Consider the following 17,500-nt stretch of genomic DNA (forward strand, 5'->3'; position numbering starts at 1 on the left):
GGAAGCAGTCATGGAGAGGATGCTGGAGTATCAGCAAGAAGCAAGGGAATATCATGTCAGTGGCCCTTAACAGAGTGGCACGGGAGACAGAGGACTACATCCGTGTTATCTTTCTGATGTAGCAACTCCGATATGTGAGCACATGGAAGCCTCCATGGGGAGGATGGTGGACGGCATAGAGAACCTGGTCCAAAAAGAACACCCAGTTTCTGCTGGAGGTGCGCTCAGACCTGCACTTCATTGCTGTAGCCATGGGTGAGTTTTTGCAGTGGCTACGCGAGAGGGGGACCGAGAACATGGACCTCTCTTCAGGTGCCCTTTCTCCCCAAGGAGTCAGGGAGGGGCCCTCGGGCACCCAAAGGGAGAAGGAATGTCAAACGGATACCCTGGCAGCATCCACCCAGGAATCTCCAAGGGTGTCCAGGCATTCCCAATCCCTTCTGCCTGTGACCCCATCAGCTACAGCTTCTCAGGCTGAGGAGATTGTACCTGCCCCCGAGTAGGAGACCCAAAGCAGGCCATAGCCCTCCAGGCCTTGGCCTTCCATTGGACATACGCCAAAGTCATCACAGACAACAGGGCAAGCTAGTCAACAGGCTGCCTCCACCTCTGCTGCGGATGTTGGGGAAGCACCTAGACATAGTGGTAGAGTAAGGAAAATTAAAATGTATTGAATGAGCATTGGTGGCACGGGAGTTCAATCATTGTAAATAGTTTCTGCACTCCAAAATATATGACATGTTGCACTGTTTGGAAGTCTCCTGGATTCATTCTTGCTGCTAGTTTTAATGGTCGCACTCCATCCCTTCTAGCGGTGACCAAAGATGGGTCTTCCTACCCCTAATACATGGCTGCATGTGGAGACATCACTCTTTGACAAGGGTGATGACTGCCAAGTGCGAGAGGCCTCCCACTCACAATTCCACTTGCGTCCACTGCCCTCGAGACTCTATGCATAGACCTTGTCACAGTGGGAAGGCTAACCACATGAGTCCTTGTCAGGCAAATCCATTCCTCAGAAAGGATGGAGGCTTCAGCCGTGACTTGGCTGCCATTCTCCTGCATGCCCCTTGTAGGAATACCCCTCCCTTCCTTTCCCACTTCTTCCTTAACTCTGCCTGGAGCAAATGGCCAATGGCTCAGAGTAACTCGACACCTTGCTGGGATCTCATTGTCATGAAAACCCTTCGATCCAGACCTGCTGCCATGTGGCCTTCACCAAATAGTGAGGAATAGCAAATGAGAAAGTTCTCATACAGTCTCCGCATGTTTATTAGGGTTTCCCTTTAGTTGTCCAGTTGTGCTGACCTACAATTCCACCCAGCTGAGCAGACCCTCCCCCCACCTTGATGTTTTGCATGGACATAGAAGGCTTTGCCTTGGTCTGAAGCTGGTTCTGTCTCAGGATGGCGTGTGTTTTATTTCAATTGTCTCCACCACATTTTACCCTCCCCCTGTCACCCACCAATTTCTCCCCATCACCATTGGAACCGCCCCCCACCCCCCACCCCGCCCCCCCCCCCCCCCACCCCCCCACCACCCCCCGCCCCCCAACCACGATGTCATCTTCACTCTCCCCTCGGTTACCCTTGAGCCTTCCCCTGTCACCTTGGACCCTTTCACTGTTAATCTGCACATGCCTTACCTCCCTGCTGAGCCCACTGCAGTCTCCGTTCCTATGCCCACCGTGATCCATGTCACCACCAATGACCCCCCGGTTGAGATCTATACCCAACACATCCAGACCCTGACTTTCCCACCCTACTGCTTCCCACTTCCCCCTCTCACAATCACTGTCCCCTCATATCACCTACCTCCAGTTCATCCCTCAGGATCCCAATGCTGACTCAATTGACCCTTTCCTCTGAAGCACTCTGGCCCCACCCCTCATCACCTCCCTCCCTCCCCCTTCCCTTCAACACTTCCTTCCCCCTTCCCCTTTATGCCTTCCTCCCCCATTTCCTCTTCATGCCTTCCTTCCCCCCAAAAACCCCTTCCTCTTCTACCTTCCTCCCCCCCTTCACTCCATGCAGACCCCCCCCCCCCTTGTTCTCATCCAGACACCCCCCATCTTGTTCTCATCCGGAACCCCTTTCCCCTGTGCCTCCCGGTTCTTCTCCTCTGGACCGCCACCATCGTTGCTTGCATCCACCACCGCCCCTCCACCTTCATGCCTTTCATCCACACCATACCTGTGGCCAGCTCCAGTGGTCAGCCAGCTTCAACTCCAGGTAAGTGCTTTAAATTCTCCCTCGCTGGGTGCACTCCATGAATGTCGACTCAGGCTACAGAATGGCATAAATTCCCATTTGTGGGGCGGAAGATTTGACAGGGGCACACGATTCCAGTCTGTGGGGGTCTTGGTGAGCATGTATGAGATGCAAAGTGGGTTCCCGCCGAGCTTTAGCGGGTAACCCGACCTGCCATCAACCAGCCATGAATGTCGCGGGGGGAATATCCCGACCTGGTTTCTTGGCGTCGGGAAACCAATTATTTGCTCCCTGCCATATCTTTCGCCCCCCCGTCCGCCACAAGTCCCACTGCTGGCGGTGGGGAGGGGGAAAATTCCATTCCGTGTTATCTGCCATATCCCATATTAACTTATCTTCTGACTTTCCTTCTCTTTTCTTGACCATGTTGCCGTTAATAACATGATAATGCTACCAGAGTAAGATAAGAGGAAACTGTACGTTAGAACTGCCTTATGCAAGAAACATAAGTTATTGCAATATTTGACATATTGCTTAGTAAAGTGCTCTAATGTTTAGTTTGTGAAGACTTGTTTGTAGAGAAGATTTGTGCTACTTTTACAGGGAGAGGTAGTTTGGGATTGGCTTTACTCTCATTCAAAGTGCACAATTTGCACCCAACTCCAAGGCTTTTACGCCTTTTGCAGTCATTATATACTGACATAAAACTAATGCGCTGACATAGCATTAGAGCACTAAACTCCAATGGCAATATTAGAAACAACATTTAACTTTTCTGGGATCAAACGCATGGGGTACTTGTAATTAAGAGATCAACTGGAGGCCAGAAGTTGCCTATCATCTTCTCAATTCCTTTTACATTGCTCCAGGCTTTGGGGCCAACCCTGAGATGTACTGAACCTGAAGCTGATCATTACCTTTTACTTAGTTCAGGAGAAATTCCTAATTTGTAGCAAGCCTTATACACTTGTGCTGGATGTTTTAAATGCAATCTATTTTTACTAAATGAGAGAGGAGCTTTGGGTAGCTGTGTTGCCAGTCCAGCAGCCTCAAATTAATGGGAGAATTGTCAGAAACCTGAGAGGCCAGTATTCCATAGAGATGAGAAAAAGGCTCTTGGGATAGAATTTTACAATTCCTTGCCGATGTGTTTGCAGGGTAGGGTCAGGGGGGGCAGTAAAATTCCCTGGGTGGCCTTCCCGCTGCCCACCTGCCTGCTCCCGACCTGTCCTCAATTTTACAGAGGGTGGGCTGTCCTCGTCCCAATTGAGGCCCTTAAAATGCCAATTACTGACTGCATGAGGGCTACCACCTGGCCTCAATTTTCAGGCTGGCGGGAGGAAGGCATGGGGGCGCTTCCATCACCGGTCCCTTTGCGCATTGGTAAACAAGGTCTGCTTCCCCTTCTCCGGGTGCTCCCTCCCGGCCTGACAGGACTGTCACCCCTCTCCACCACCCTCCACCTCAAGCCACCCCTCCTGTCTAGGGTTGCTAGGGTTGCCCTGGAATGTCCAGGGATTGAAGGTCAACCTCCAGGACACTGCTGCGTGCAATCCTGGAGAAAAATCATCAGGACGTTAATAAAGATTGTTTTTTTTTGTCATTTTCTTTGAACATTTCCCTTTACCAGAAATAAAACTTTTCAAAATAGGAAAAATGGCTGTTTGGCTGACAGTCAAGCACCATCCAATTGGGTAATGAGTCTTTGTGCTTTCCTATTAGCATAGGAAGGTGGTATGTCACACGGTTGGATGTGTTGGCTGACTCATGGCTGGGGTGTGAGGGAAAGTCATGTGATGAAACCTCCAGGAAGACGTTTAATCATTGTTGGCAACTCATCCCTACGTGAGACCCCCACATTTGCAACCATCCTGGCTCCAGGACCTGGACTGCTTGATGTCCCAGCGGTTGTCACCACTTCTGGTGGTGCTGCTGGGACTGGCACAGCGGCAGACCAATCAGGTTGGCTGCCAGCTCTCTGGGGCAGGGCTTCCTCCCAAGCGCAGAAATCCTGCCTCCAGGCAATGAACGCTCATTGGGAAACCTCACCACCCGCAAAGTTCTGCCCTTGTATACTGTCACAATCAAAGTATTACATACATATCTTGCAGGTACACTTACTACTTTAAATATGACTTTATAGCTAGAAAGTGAAGAAATTTAAATAATGGAAAGGCATTTACTGATAATATATATATAAAAACTCTAAAGAAATAATGGATTCAATCGAAAAAGACTTATAATGATCCTCACTCATTGTTCCTTAGATCCACACAAGTTGAACAAGTTGATAATTGAAGATCCTCTACAGCTGGTGCGCTTTGATTTTAATCCAGTTCGAAATGTAAATATCTCCTCGAACCTCAGACAGAGAAACCGTCTTCAGTATCGCTATGTCAAGTACCCACCACTCAACATGTGGGCACAATGGATCCTGGAAAGTATCCTTATCAAATCAATTGTCTATAAAAATATATAATATTCTCTAAAAATTAATTCAATTAACATTGGTTTTTGTTTCTCCAAGAAAAAAGCTAATATTACCTCACATGATCTAGGGCCTGAATTTTTTGATTGTCGGGCTCATGCGATCAGTGGGGCCGGGAGCAGCCGGGAAATGGGCCCCTGACCACAATCGGCCCCCGACCACGATTTCACGCTGGCTGGCCAATTAATGGCCAGCCAGTGTGAAACGTGCGCTGAAAAGCTCAGCGCTGCCGGGTTGGGGGCGAGAAGAGGGCAGGCGACGACGTCACCACGGAAGCGCATTAGTGCTTTGAGAGAGCTCCCTGAAGGCAAACAACTGCCTCAGGGAGCTGCAGACTCGCAAATGATGAAATGAAGCAGTAAATAGCTGCAAAAAAGTGTCCATGCATCACAATCAAGCACCTGAAAGCAAACCTCATAAAAATGCTGTCCCCAGATAGCTCTTTTAATTTTATTTCCTCATGGAGATTTCATCCCACCCTTGGATAAGGTTTCACGAAAAAGGTAAAGGCCGTCCGGCCAATTCGCCCATCTGCCAACCATGAGGTTGGTTGGATGGGCCACGAAAAATCGCAGACAATTGCGCCATTAATGGGCTCCATTGCCCGATTAATTGTCAGTGGGCGTGCTTCAGGCTTTTGGGCGTGCCCACCATGCGAAAGAGCGCGCAGTGACATTGGGGTGCTTGCCCGACCTCACTTTGTGTGATTTTACGCCCAATCGGGTCGGGCGCGCGCCCGCCCGTGGGGTGTAAAGTTCTGCCCTAGGTGTATCCAACAGATTGACTGGCCACATAAAGTCTCAAGTTTTCCTACCTTCACATTGCTATCTGACCTAATTATTGGATGTCTACCTGAGAGGGAGTACAAGGCATTGTATTAAAGTTTCACTCAAAAGCCAGCACCTCCGTCAGCACAACACTCCGTCAGCTGAAGTGTCAGCCTAGATTAAGCGTTAATTTTCCTGGAGTAGGACTTGAACCCACAACTTTCTGAATATTGCCAGATGCTATGGGATACTGGACATGTCAGGCTTCTGAGCACTGCTGTAACTACCTAAGAGAATGAGAAGAGGAGAATGGATTAAAATGTTGTCATCTTGACAAATCCTGAAGCATTGGGCAGAATTTTGCCATTGGCAAGCAGGGGACGGAGCCCGTCCGCCGACGCGTAAAATGACGCGGGATGTCGTTGGGCGGAACCCCCGACATCATCCCGCCCCATTTAAATTTTCAGGAAGGCGGGGGCGCAGCAAAATCAGCTGCAGGCGGGGCCCGCCGACCTGTCAATGGCCACTTGAGGCCATTGACAGGATTATTTAAACAATTAAAGGATCTGCCCGTCCAACCTTAAGGTTGGCGGGCAGGCCAGGAGCCCCAGTGGGCAATAGATAAAACATGAAACCTCATCCACCGGCGGGATGAGGTTTCATGTAGGGATTTAAAAAGCTTAATAAAGTTATAGTGTAAATTAAGAACATGTCCCATCTCATGTGACATTGTCACATGAGGGGGACGTGTTAGGGAATTTTTTTTTTCTACTTTTAATCTTTTTCAAAGTGGAAGCGATCTCCCCAAGGCTGCACTTTGCCTCAGGGAGATCTGCGCTCTTTCGTGCGTATCAGGAAGGGCATAGCGCTTTCCGGCGGACGTCACGCTGGGTGGGCCTTAATTGGCCCACCCATGTAAAATGGCGGTGCTGCCCACTTCTCCGGCGGGGATCGGCTCCCCGCCCGCCGGAGATTGGGTCGGGCCCGCCCACCCGACAGGCAGAAAATTCTGCCCGTGACGTACAGTTGAATGACTCTTATAGTTTGGTGTTTCAGCGTAAGCTATAGTGCTGGAGAGTGAGAAGGTCCCATAGCCCGTATATGTTTCCTCTGTGATGCTTATGTTTGATGTGCTGTTGTCGTACATTATGTCTGACATTGCTGAAAGAGTTAAGGATGGGCATTCTTCCAGAAATCAGAAAACTGCTTTCGTTTTCTGTTCAGTGTATTTCTCCCTGTCTGCCCAGGGAGCTCTTGATGGGAAGATACCCCCTCCAGCCCCAGATCAAATAAGACCATCCTTCTCTGAAGGAAGTTCTGTAATAGGAGCTTGAAAGCTGCATCAGCAAATCTGCAGATCACCTCCTTTGAGTTGTTGCATCCACTTTGCTTGCCCAACAATAGCTTTAAGGGTGAACAGAAACCCTGAAAAAGCTGTTGACATTGGTTAGCCTATCCACTGTTCCCAATACACCCAGTACATCATCTGATGTGTTTCAGACGCATCACGATACCATGCTATTGCCAATTAACTATGACACAATAGTGGATGGTCAAAGGGAAACTGTGCTGCCAACACTGCAACACAATTGCAAAGTCACACCTATACTGGCAATGTTTCCAACATGTTTGGTGCAAGAAACATTTGTTTCACTTTCCCAGGGTATTAGAGATTTTGCCTGGAAAGGCACAGTACTTTTGAACGTGTTTCTTGAATAAGGATTTCATGAATGGTGACAGAGAAAAATGTAACCTTGACAAGATGTCAGTAGTGAAAAGCGAGGCTGATATTAATTATACAACTGAAGAGTAAGGCATATTTGTCATTTTACTCCATCAGCCCCATTATTTAAACATTTCCTTAGCATTCGTTTCCTAAATGTGGTTTTGATATTTTGAATAGAATTGAATTGATTAATGGGCTTGGCAAAAATATACTGTACATTTTCCTGATCAGAGCCAACCAGGTTCATTTTTCAGAAACCTTATTCTGTATCTCATTATCCTCAACACTATTGTGTTTGGTGTTTTAGTAGGTAAGAGAAAGCAACTTCCCCTCATTCACTGTATACTAGATTTAGGCAATAGAGAAAAATAGAAAAGTAATAAAACAGCTTGACAACCAATTAGGTTACAATTGAAATTGTTACTCCTTCCAAATGCAATGAGGTGCAGTCATTCCAACTATAATCACATTGGAAATATACACATAGATAATGGTTTGAATCTTGCGAGGAACGACAAATCACCGTCGCCTTGCTGCTTTGCACCTACTTTTCTGCATCACAACGGAGCTCCACATTTCTGGCCGGGTCTTCTGATCCCTGCTTCTTCAGAAATGTGGAGTGCACCTTCAGTGGAACTACTTGCTTGTACTACTGAACCGTCGGGGAAAGACAAGCCACGCCCACTTTTTATGGCCCCAGCTGCTGTACTCTGGTAAGTGTTTGAAGATCCAAAAGCTTCTCAGTGTATTAGAATGTATGACTGAATGGATGAGTGAGTGAGTGAATGTGTAGGTGTGGAAGTGGGTAGGTGGATGAGGTAAGTTGGCAGCTGGGTATAGCAACTGCATAGGATGGTAGGTGGGTAAAGTGGCAGCGGGACAGGCTGGCCAGTGGGTAGGTGGGTGGCTTGGATAGTCGGGTAGGGTCGGGAGGGGTTGTCATGTTGGGGTGTAATTAGCTTAGGTTGTGGGGTGGTCAAGTTGTATAGTTACCCAGGAGTTAGATTAGGTTTTTTCTGTCTAACATTTCCTGAGAAACTATCTAAGTAAGTAAGTCAGAATTGTCCAGTCTCTGACTCTAACTCAGAGTTGGAGACTTTTGCAGAGTCCCAGAGAGCAGAGGAAATTCCGATCAGAATTTCAAATTGCATAGGCAATTCCCATGCAGGTCAGTGGATTGGGACTTCCATGAGATCCCTCAGTACACATTGAGTGTTGTGATTTTCAATAAATATGAAGCAGGCTTTTGGATAAATTTTAATCAGAAGAAATGATAATATTTATTCACACAACACCCCGAAATGTAAATACAATTAAACACACTCACTCCCTCATGCTCATAGACACACTGTTATGATCCTAGACCAGACCCCCAAGTTGTTGATTGTTGATAAGATCTGGTTAGGACTTTTTGTGTAAGTAGACAAAGGTTGAGATTCAATACACTTGCTAAAATAATAAAGCCACAAGATTCTATGGGTTTTGAACAAACAAAAATAAACTTTACTAGACAAGGTCAGAAAGATAAAACGATTTACAATATCGATCTTATGCTCTAACATTCAGGGTTAATGTGAGGTACATGTGAATTAACAGGCAAACTGTGGTCGAACACACCACACTGTAGAATAAATGACAGATCTACCCAAGACAGAGTCCATGGATTTCTCAACAACCCACTCAGACATCAATAACACTGTGAGCCAACCAATCTCACTGAAAATCTGTCTGTCTCACGAGGGATTCCAGTCTTCACCTTTGAAGATATTGTCTTGGAATTCTCTCCAAAAGTCACTCCAAATCGGATGGCCTCAATAACAGCCCACCTTGTAGGGTTTCAATCTTCTCTCCTGAGATTCCATTCCCTTAGATTCCCAAGTATCACAAGCACAACTTCAGCTCTTTCACTGTTCCGAGCAGAACACTAACACTCCGAAGGGGTACCTTCACCCCAATGGACCACAACACAGAGTCACCAAACTTTGGCTGCCTTTTTCGATCTTTAAGGCTTCCCATGAGCTCTCTTCAATTACCTGGGCTTCCTCAGCGCCTTCTTCAATTACTGGGTCTTGAGCCCTCTTCAATTAACGTCTGCTAACCCCAGCCCTTTTCCTACTTTTTAACTTAACTGCGACCTCTTCCTGTCCCGGTCCCATGTCTGGAACTCTTCTTTTGTGACCTTTCCCTGTCCCCTTTCCCTTTGAGACCTCTCCCTGTCCACTCTCCCCTGCCTGGGACAATTGTTTTTTTCAATGGAATGTCACTCCCAGTCACATGATCCAGGTTTTTGTGCCATTTTCCATCTCTGTGCAGGCACACTGGGTCTGAACTCAGTGCAAAGAACTTACACTGCCGAATTGCGTGTGTGCACCCCACTCCTAGTCTGCACATGCATGAAAACTCCGTGGTCTGTCGGGATTCAGAGTTCCCGACCATTGCTGTCAACAGTAAGGCAAGTCTTGTGTTCATAACACACACACAAGTAATGATGACTTCCAGAGACAAAGCATGTGTTTAGGTTATTAACAGAAATACAACAAATAACTCACGTTGAAATTTCAGTCTTTTAAAATGCATGCATTGCAGGTTTGCATGTGTCCTCTCTCATGGTTCCTTGGGTGAATTAGTTGGAAGCCTCTGGGTTTCCAGACAAAATCATGGTCAATTATCTGTAGAGATGAATCTCTGCAGGTGAAGAAAAATTCGCCCCCCTCTCTCACTGCCTGGGTTTGTTGGTTATTCTTCTTGCTAGTGGAATGGCTCTTTTTGTCCTGTTAGTTTCCAGACTGATTTGCTGGGTCCTCTTGTGGAGTAATAAGGTCTTGATCACATTTCCCCTCCAGTTTTGATCATGTGATGACAAGTTTCGGTGCCTCCCATTGTCTATATAATGGGTTGGAGCCGGGGTGCTTAATGCACAATAGGGGAATGACTCATAATCCATCAGCATACCAGCTATGATTAGCTCACTGGAAGACTTTATTTGATATTCCATCCTCATGGCTCTGACAAACTGTCAGCCATGATCTGTTAAATCTCTACCATTGAGCTGGTGAGGGCAATTTGCACCTGGAAACCTATTTGCATTTTTAAGTAATCTCCCAGACATATTGCTCTGCCTGTCCAGTAATCACAAAAGGTCATCTGACCTTCGGTGACCATCTTTGGCACATTGTCCACTTTTTAAAATCAATTCCAAAAAGTCCATATTGCATAAAGTCCATATCTTGAAAGTCAGGAATATGACGGGCTGTAAGTTAAGTATTGGCCCGCAGAAAATGGAAGAAATAAATACCTACTTACCTGGTCTTGAAAATTATGTTGCTACTTCTGCTGCCTGAAGCTGCTTGGGGCCTGCATCGAAAGTTTCCTCACAGGCCCCAGCGAAGTGTCGCTCCAGTGTATTTAAGGAGGCCACACCCCCTTTTTACAGCACTTGCTGCTGTAAAGCAGCTAAATTTAAAAGGCCAGGGAAATTGACAGGCATGGGGAAGGTAAGTGTCTCAGGTAAGTGGATAGATTTGGGGTGGGGGGGGTGGGGGGGTGTCCGGGGCGGGGGGTGGTCGGAGGATCTGGGTGTGGCGGGGTGGGGGACTTGGTTGGAGGCCTGGTGGGGGTGGGGATGTCGGTCGGAGGCCCGGAGGGGTGCAACAATCTTCAGCCAGAAGTGCCGAGTGGATGATCCAACTCAACCTCTTCTGGAGGTCCCCAGCATCACAGATGCCAGTCTTCAGCCAATTCAACTCACTCCACATGATATCAAGAAACAGCTGAAGGCACTGGATAGTACAAAGGCTATGAGCCCTGACAATATTCTGGGAATAGCTTCCACAGTACTCAAGAAGCTTTACACCGTCCAGTTCAAAGCAACCTGCTTGATTGGCACCACATCCATAAACATTCACTCTCTCCACCACCGACACACTGTAGCAGCAGTGTGTACCATCTACAAGATGCTTTGCAGGAAGTTACCACGGCTCCTCAGACAGCACCATCCAAACCCATGGCCACTACCATTTAGAAGGACAAGGGCAGCAGATAGATGGGAACACCACCACCTGGAAGTTCCCCTCCAAGTCATTCACCATCATGACTTGGAAATATATCACCATTCCTTCACTGTCACTGGGTCAAAATCCTGGAACTCTCTAACCGCACTTTGGGTGTACCTACATCACATGGACTGCAGCGCTTCAAGAAGGGAGATCACCACCACCTTCTCAAGGGCAACCAGGGATGGGCAGTAAATGCTGGCCCATCCAGTGAAGCCCACATCCCATGAATGAATAAAAAAAACGGTATTTTGTCCAGTGTCCCATGAAGCTACCAGGACAAATCCTCTTACTGCTTATGCTGCCGGGAGGAAGATTCCTCGGACAAATTTTATGTAGTTTATGATTTGGCGTCTTTTGGTGCTGTTGCTGAATGTTAATGAGGTTGCAGTAATACCATGCTTTCTTGGCTTACTTAACATTAAAGAGGCTTTGCTTCCCTTTGACAGACTTGAGATAGTGAATATAGTTTAAGAACATAAGAACTAGGAGCAGGAGTAGGCAATTCAGCCCCTTGAACCTACCCCGCCATTCATTACATTCATGGCTGATCTAATTTTGGCCTCAACTCCAATTTCCCTCCCTCTCCCCATAACCTTTCAACCCATTACTAATTAAAAATCTGTCTATCTTCTCCTTAAATTTATTCAGCATCCCGGCATCCACTGCACTCTGAGGTAGTGAATTCCACAGATTCAGGATCCTTTGAGAAAAATAATTCCTCCTCGGATTTAAATCTACCACCTCTTAGCCTAAAACTATGGCCTCTCATTCTAGAATGCCCCACAAGGGGAAACACCTACTCCACGTCTACTTTGTCTATCCCCTTTAGCATCTTATATACCTCAATTAGATCTCCTCTCATCCTTCTAAACTCTAGTGAGTACAGGTCTAAACTGCTCAATCTCTCCTCATAAGACAAGCCCCACATCTCTGGAATCAATCTAGTGAACCTCCTCTGAACCGCCTCCAATGCAACTACTTCCTTCCTCAATTAAGGGGACCAAAACTGTGCACAGTACTCCAGGTGCGGTCTCACCAATGCCTTGTACAGTTGCAACAACACTTGCCTATTTTTATACTCTATTCCTTTAGCAATAAATGCCAAAATTCTATTTGCCTTCCTTATTACCTGCTGTACCTGCATACTAGCTTTCAGTGATTCATGCATGAGGACACCCAGATCCCTCTGCACTGAAGCATTCTGAAGTTTCTCTCCATTTAAATCTTTAAGTTCAAACTTTTCATTAAGAACTACTCACAAAGACCTCAGAGTAAATACATGGTATTCAGAAAGCAGTCTGTTCTTTTCCTTGGAGCCTCTTAGTCATCTGATTACTGATGTCACAGTTAAATCATTAACATGTAATGATGTACATGTTACATGTACATGGTCTCATTAACACAATACTCTGCAGTTTAACTTTGGACCATACTAATTTGGTGGCTTGTTGTTATATTTTATCAGCAGGATGCATACTTCCAAGATACTTATAGTTTTGAGAGATTTGAAAATATTAGTTTTGTGTTAATCCCTCACAGCAAGTAGCAATGATAGAAATTTATGGAAAATTCAGAAACTTTAAAAAATCTAGATGTACTTCGAAATAAATAAAACGTTATAATCTTGTAGCATTTTAGACAGAGTGTAGACTTTGATAAATTTGTATAATGCTATGATATATGATACTTTCTCAGATGTCTCTCACAAACCAGGGCCAAAGTTTCACGCCATAACAACCATGTTGGTGATCATCGACTGGTGCATTCTTTCAGTCTTGACATGTGAAATCTTACTCAGGTGGCTGTATGATTTTGTGAATTTTTGGAAAAGTGGCTGGAACGTGTTTGACTTGACTGTACTAATTACGGTAAGAACCATGATCTATGTCATTTGTGGACTCTATTAGAATTCTTTAAATCTCCCTCATCTTTCACTTAAATAGAAGCTTCTTTTATTTAGCATGCTTCTGATGTCCTGTATTGCTGCCATAAATAAATTGCCAATGGGGCACCCAGTCAGTATCAGTGCCTGTCAGTGCTAGTGCTAGGGCCTCCTCTCTTAATACCTGTACCAACCCCTCAGTGCCAAGATTTCTTACACAATGCTAGTCACAGTATTAGCACCATTACCATCTCATGCCCATTAACTTGATATGGAGGTAGACAGATAGAGAAACAGACAGACAGATAGACAGACAAACAGGTAGATAGACAGACAGATGAAGGTAGATAGATAGATGGATGATAGTTTGTCAGATCTTAGTTCATCCATCCTAAAATGCCCTAAAGTTACCCCTCCCCTCCCATTTCACTATAATAAAAGATTCCAGCTTTCTGACTCTATTTACATAAACTATTTACATAAACTTCTCTGCTCTTCATTCCGAGACCAGTAAACACAAATGAACATAAAATTATCCATGATGTGTCCATCTTGTGCTCATGGTGCCTCTACCTTGTGCTTGTGAATGCTACGCCTAGGTGCTCCCCCCTTGCTGGCATTAGAGACAGCCTGCTGACCCTGCTATCTTGTTGGCCTTGATGACTTTGGCAGTCGTCCTCTGGCTGGTGGAGCCTGTGCTGGCCCCAACTGGGAGGGGGTGGCCAGTCCCATGGCTGGCATCTCCCCAGTCATCGCAGCCTCATCAGATGCAACAGTCACTGGCAGAGGGGCAGAGGAGCTGCTGCCGTCATCCAGAGCGCCCTGAGATGAGCCTGCAAAAACGACAAGCAGCTCATGCGCCAACGTGAGGTTGCTCTGGACCTCCCAGCTCAACATTGATGGGCGGGTACCTAGCTGGGATACTGGGTATCTCATCCATCTCCCACACTGACACTGACCACCTGAGGTTAGTGCCTGTGTGAGGGCTTGCAGGTCCAAGTGCAACCCTAGGAACCCTTGATTCTGTCCCTGAAACTGCCTTTCCATGAGACTCGCCACTCTCTCAATGGAGGAGGCAGTGCGCTTGGCCGTGAGGGTCAACGCAGTTCTGATACGAAGACCAAAGCACGCTGTCTAGGGAGGCAAGGGAAGAGATATCAGGAGCCCTGGCAGTAATTTTCAAATCCTCTCTGGCCACAGGTGAGGTGCCAGAGGATTGTGGGGATTGCTAACATTGTGCCATTTTTAAAAAAGGGAGGAAGGGATAGACCAGGAAATTACAGGCCAGTCAGTCTAACCTCGGTGTTGGGGAAGTTACTAGAAAGAATTCTGAGGGACAGAATATATCTGCACTTAGAGGGACACGGATTAATCAGGGATGGTCAGCACAGATTTGTTAAGGGAAGGTCATGCTTGACAAATTTGATCGAATTTTTTGAGGAGGTTACCAGGAGTGTTAATGAGGGTAATGCATTTGATGTGGTCTACCTGGACTTTAGCAAGGCTTTTGATAGGGTCCCTCATGACAGACTGGTCAAGAAAGTAAGAGCCCATGGGATCCACGTTGGATCCAAAATTGGCTGAGAGGCAGGAAGCAGAGGGTGATGGTAGAGGGATGTTTCTGTGACTGGAAGTCTGTTTCCAGTGGGGTTCCACAGGGCTTGGTGCTGGGGCCCTTGCTGTCTGTTGTGTACATAAATGATTTGGACTTAAATATAGTGGGTATGATCAAGAAGTTTGCGGATGACACGAAAATCGGTAGGGTGGTAAACAGTGAGGAGGATAGCCGTAAACTGCAGGAGGATATCAATGGACTGGTCAGGTGGGCAGAGCAGTGGTAAATGGAATTCAACCCGGAAAAGTGTGAGGTAATGTGCCTGGGGAGGGCTAACAAGGCAAGGGATTACACTATGAATAGTAGGACCCTGGAAAGTACTGAAGATCAGAGGGACCTTGGTGTGCTTATCTACAGGTCCTTGAAGGTAGCAGGGCAGGTAGATAAGGTGGTTAAGAAGCATATGGGTTACTTGCCTTTATTAGCTGAGGCATAGAGTACAAGAGCAGGGAGGTTATGGTGGAACTGTATAAAATGCTGGTTATGCCACAACTGGAGTACTGTGTGCAGTTCTGGTCATCACATTACAGGGGGGATGTGATTGCACTGGAGAGGGTACAGAGGTGATTTACCTGGGCTGAAGGGTCTGAGCTATGAGGAAAGATTGGATCAGCTGGGGTTGTTTTCCTTGGAGCAGTGAAGGTTGAGAGGGGACCTGATAGAGATGTATAAGTTTATGAGGGGCATAAATAGGATGGATAGGAAGGCACTTGTTCCATTAGTAGAGGGATCAATAACCAGGAGGGATAGACTTAAGGTAAGAGGTAGAAGACTAAGAGGGGAGTTGAGGGGAAATTTTTTCACCCAGAGGATGGCGGGGGTCTGGAACCCACTGCCAGAAAGGGTGGTTGAGTCAGAAACTCTTGTAACATTTAAGAAGTATTTAGATATTCACTTGCATTGCCATAGCCTCCAGGCCTATGAGCCAAGCGCTGGAAAATGGGATTAATGTGGTCAGATCTTTGTTGACCAGCGTGAACACAATAGGCCAGATGGCCTCCTTCTGTGCAGTAAACGTCTATGAGTCTATGAGCATATTCTCATGGATCTCCGCCAGATCCTCCTGCACATCCAGCATCTGCTGCCTAATGGACGACTCTAGAGGCTCATCCTCAGCCTTCGACTGAGCATCATCCTGGTCCGCAGCAGTCTCCAACTGCCGGCGCCCTGTGCCCTCTCTGCCTCCGCTTGCACCTCAAGCAATTGTAAGTTGCCCTCACCAATGTGCACCAAGATACTAGCTGCTGATCTAATGCCTACCGAGGTGCTGGTATCTCCGCTGGTGCCTGCTTCAGAGAGCGGGTATGACACAGGTGCAACAGAAGCTTGGTGGTCCTCCAGCGTCAGGGGTGGCCCTTCAGGGTCCGCAGAGCAAACGCCTGCTGGCAAACCTAAACCAACAAGGACATGTCATTAGTTAAAGTCATCACACTGTCACTGTGCATGACAGGTACCCTGGTGAGACCATGGAGATCTGCATCATGGTGCCATCGTCTTTCAATGGTCAATGAGGCTCACATCAATGAAGAGACTACACTAGAATGGCTGCACAAACTGAAACTCTCACCTCTGTGCACTGCACTCTTACCTTTGTCTGGCACCCCTGCCTCTCCAAGCCTAGTTGCATGGGAACTGTGCCAGCTCTTGAGCTCCAGGGCATCATGCTTGCACCTGCTGAGCAGCAGGAGTTTGGGCTGCCTTCTGCCTGTATATGCCGTCTTTGCCTGGTTATGGTTTGTCTTCTCCTGAAATAACAGAGGAACATTGATGAATCCATTCTATACCTGCAGCACGATTGCAGGCTGGCCAACCCTACCTGAGAAACACCTTGCAGGGCACATCCAAGTCATGGCCCTTGAGCCTCAAGGCATTCAGTCCAAGCAGCCAGGGCTCATCCCTTTGGCCAGCTCCGGCGTGATTGACAATTGGCACTCAGACTCTAGCACCCCTGAGGTACACGGGAGGTGGGGGGAGGGGCAGACCCAAACACTTCTGCACACTGACCCATGCCAACACGGTACTCACCCTTCCTGAGCGCAGCAGGTCATTGAAGCTCTTCCGGCACTGCACCCATGTGTGCTGCACCACATCATGGCCGCTCACCATTGCTACCATCTCCTCCCATGCCCTTTTGGTGAGGTGCAGTGGCCTCCTCCTCCCATCCCTGTGGACAAGGGTGTCCCTCCTGGGAGCCATCTCCTCCAGGAGGACGGCAAGGCACTTGTCGGAAAAGCAGGGGGCTAAGTGCCCACCCAACCTGCCCTCCCGTGTCCAGCCGCACTCAACTCCATTGGGAACACTGAACACATGTCCTTCCATGGCAGCCTTCCAGGGGCTGCCTGGGCCATGTTTAAACCGGCCGCTAGGTCACCATTGGACCCGACACCTGACAGGCCCCCTTCCCCGCTCGGCCCTTCCCAGCCAGTGTGGAGCCGTGTTTCACACTGGGCGGGCCTGAATTGGCCTGCCAGCATGAAATCGCGGTCTGGCCCCCATAGTGGGCGGCAGACCGTTTTCCAGCTGCTCCTGGGGTCGCCCACCCACCCGCCCGACGACCTCAATATCCTGCCCATTGTATTTACCACTCTGACTCTAAACCACCTGAGTTTTCACAATTTATATTTGGCTTCATTGAAATAACTTATTAAAATAACTTCCCTCTTCTTGCAATCCCTCCCTATCTGTAGAATAAACTGTACCCCTTCTTATGCTGATCTGGAAGCCTGCAACGAAACCCTAGTCTTATTTTTGTTTGCA

General features: G+C 47.4%; 1 protein-coding gene across 1 annotated transcript in view; it reads left to right on the forward strand.

Moving 5' to 3' along the window:
• The window catches only part of LOC144668157 (cation channel sperm-associated protein 2-like), a 61,143-nt gene that overhangs the window by 9,946 nt on the left and 33,697 nt on the right, over positions 1–17,500 (forward strand). The window contains exon 2 of the mRNA XM_078529911.1: positions 4,478–4,651. Within this exon, the coding sequence (XP_078386037.1) occupies positions 4,478–4,651 (174 nt within the window). The remainder of the gene's footprint in view (positions 1–4,477; positions 4,652–17,500) is intronic.

Source organism: Cetorhinus maximus, chromosome 26 (assembly GCF_964194155.1).
Source record: "Cetorhinus maximus chromosome 26, sCetMax3.hap1.1, whole genome shotgun sequence".
In the NCBI taxonomy this organism is placed as follows: domain Eukaryota; kingdom Metazoa; phylum Chordata; class Chondrichthyes; order Lamniformes; family Cetorhinidae; genus Cetorhinus; species Cetorhinus maximus.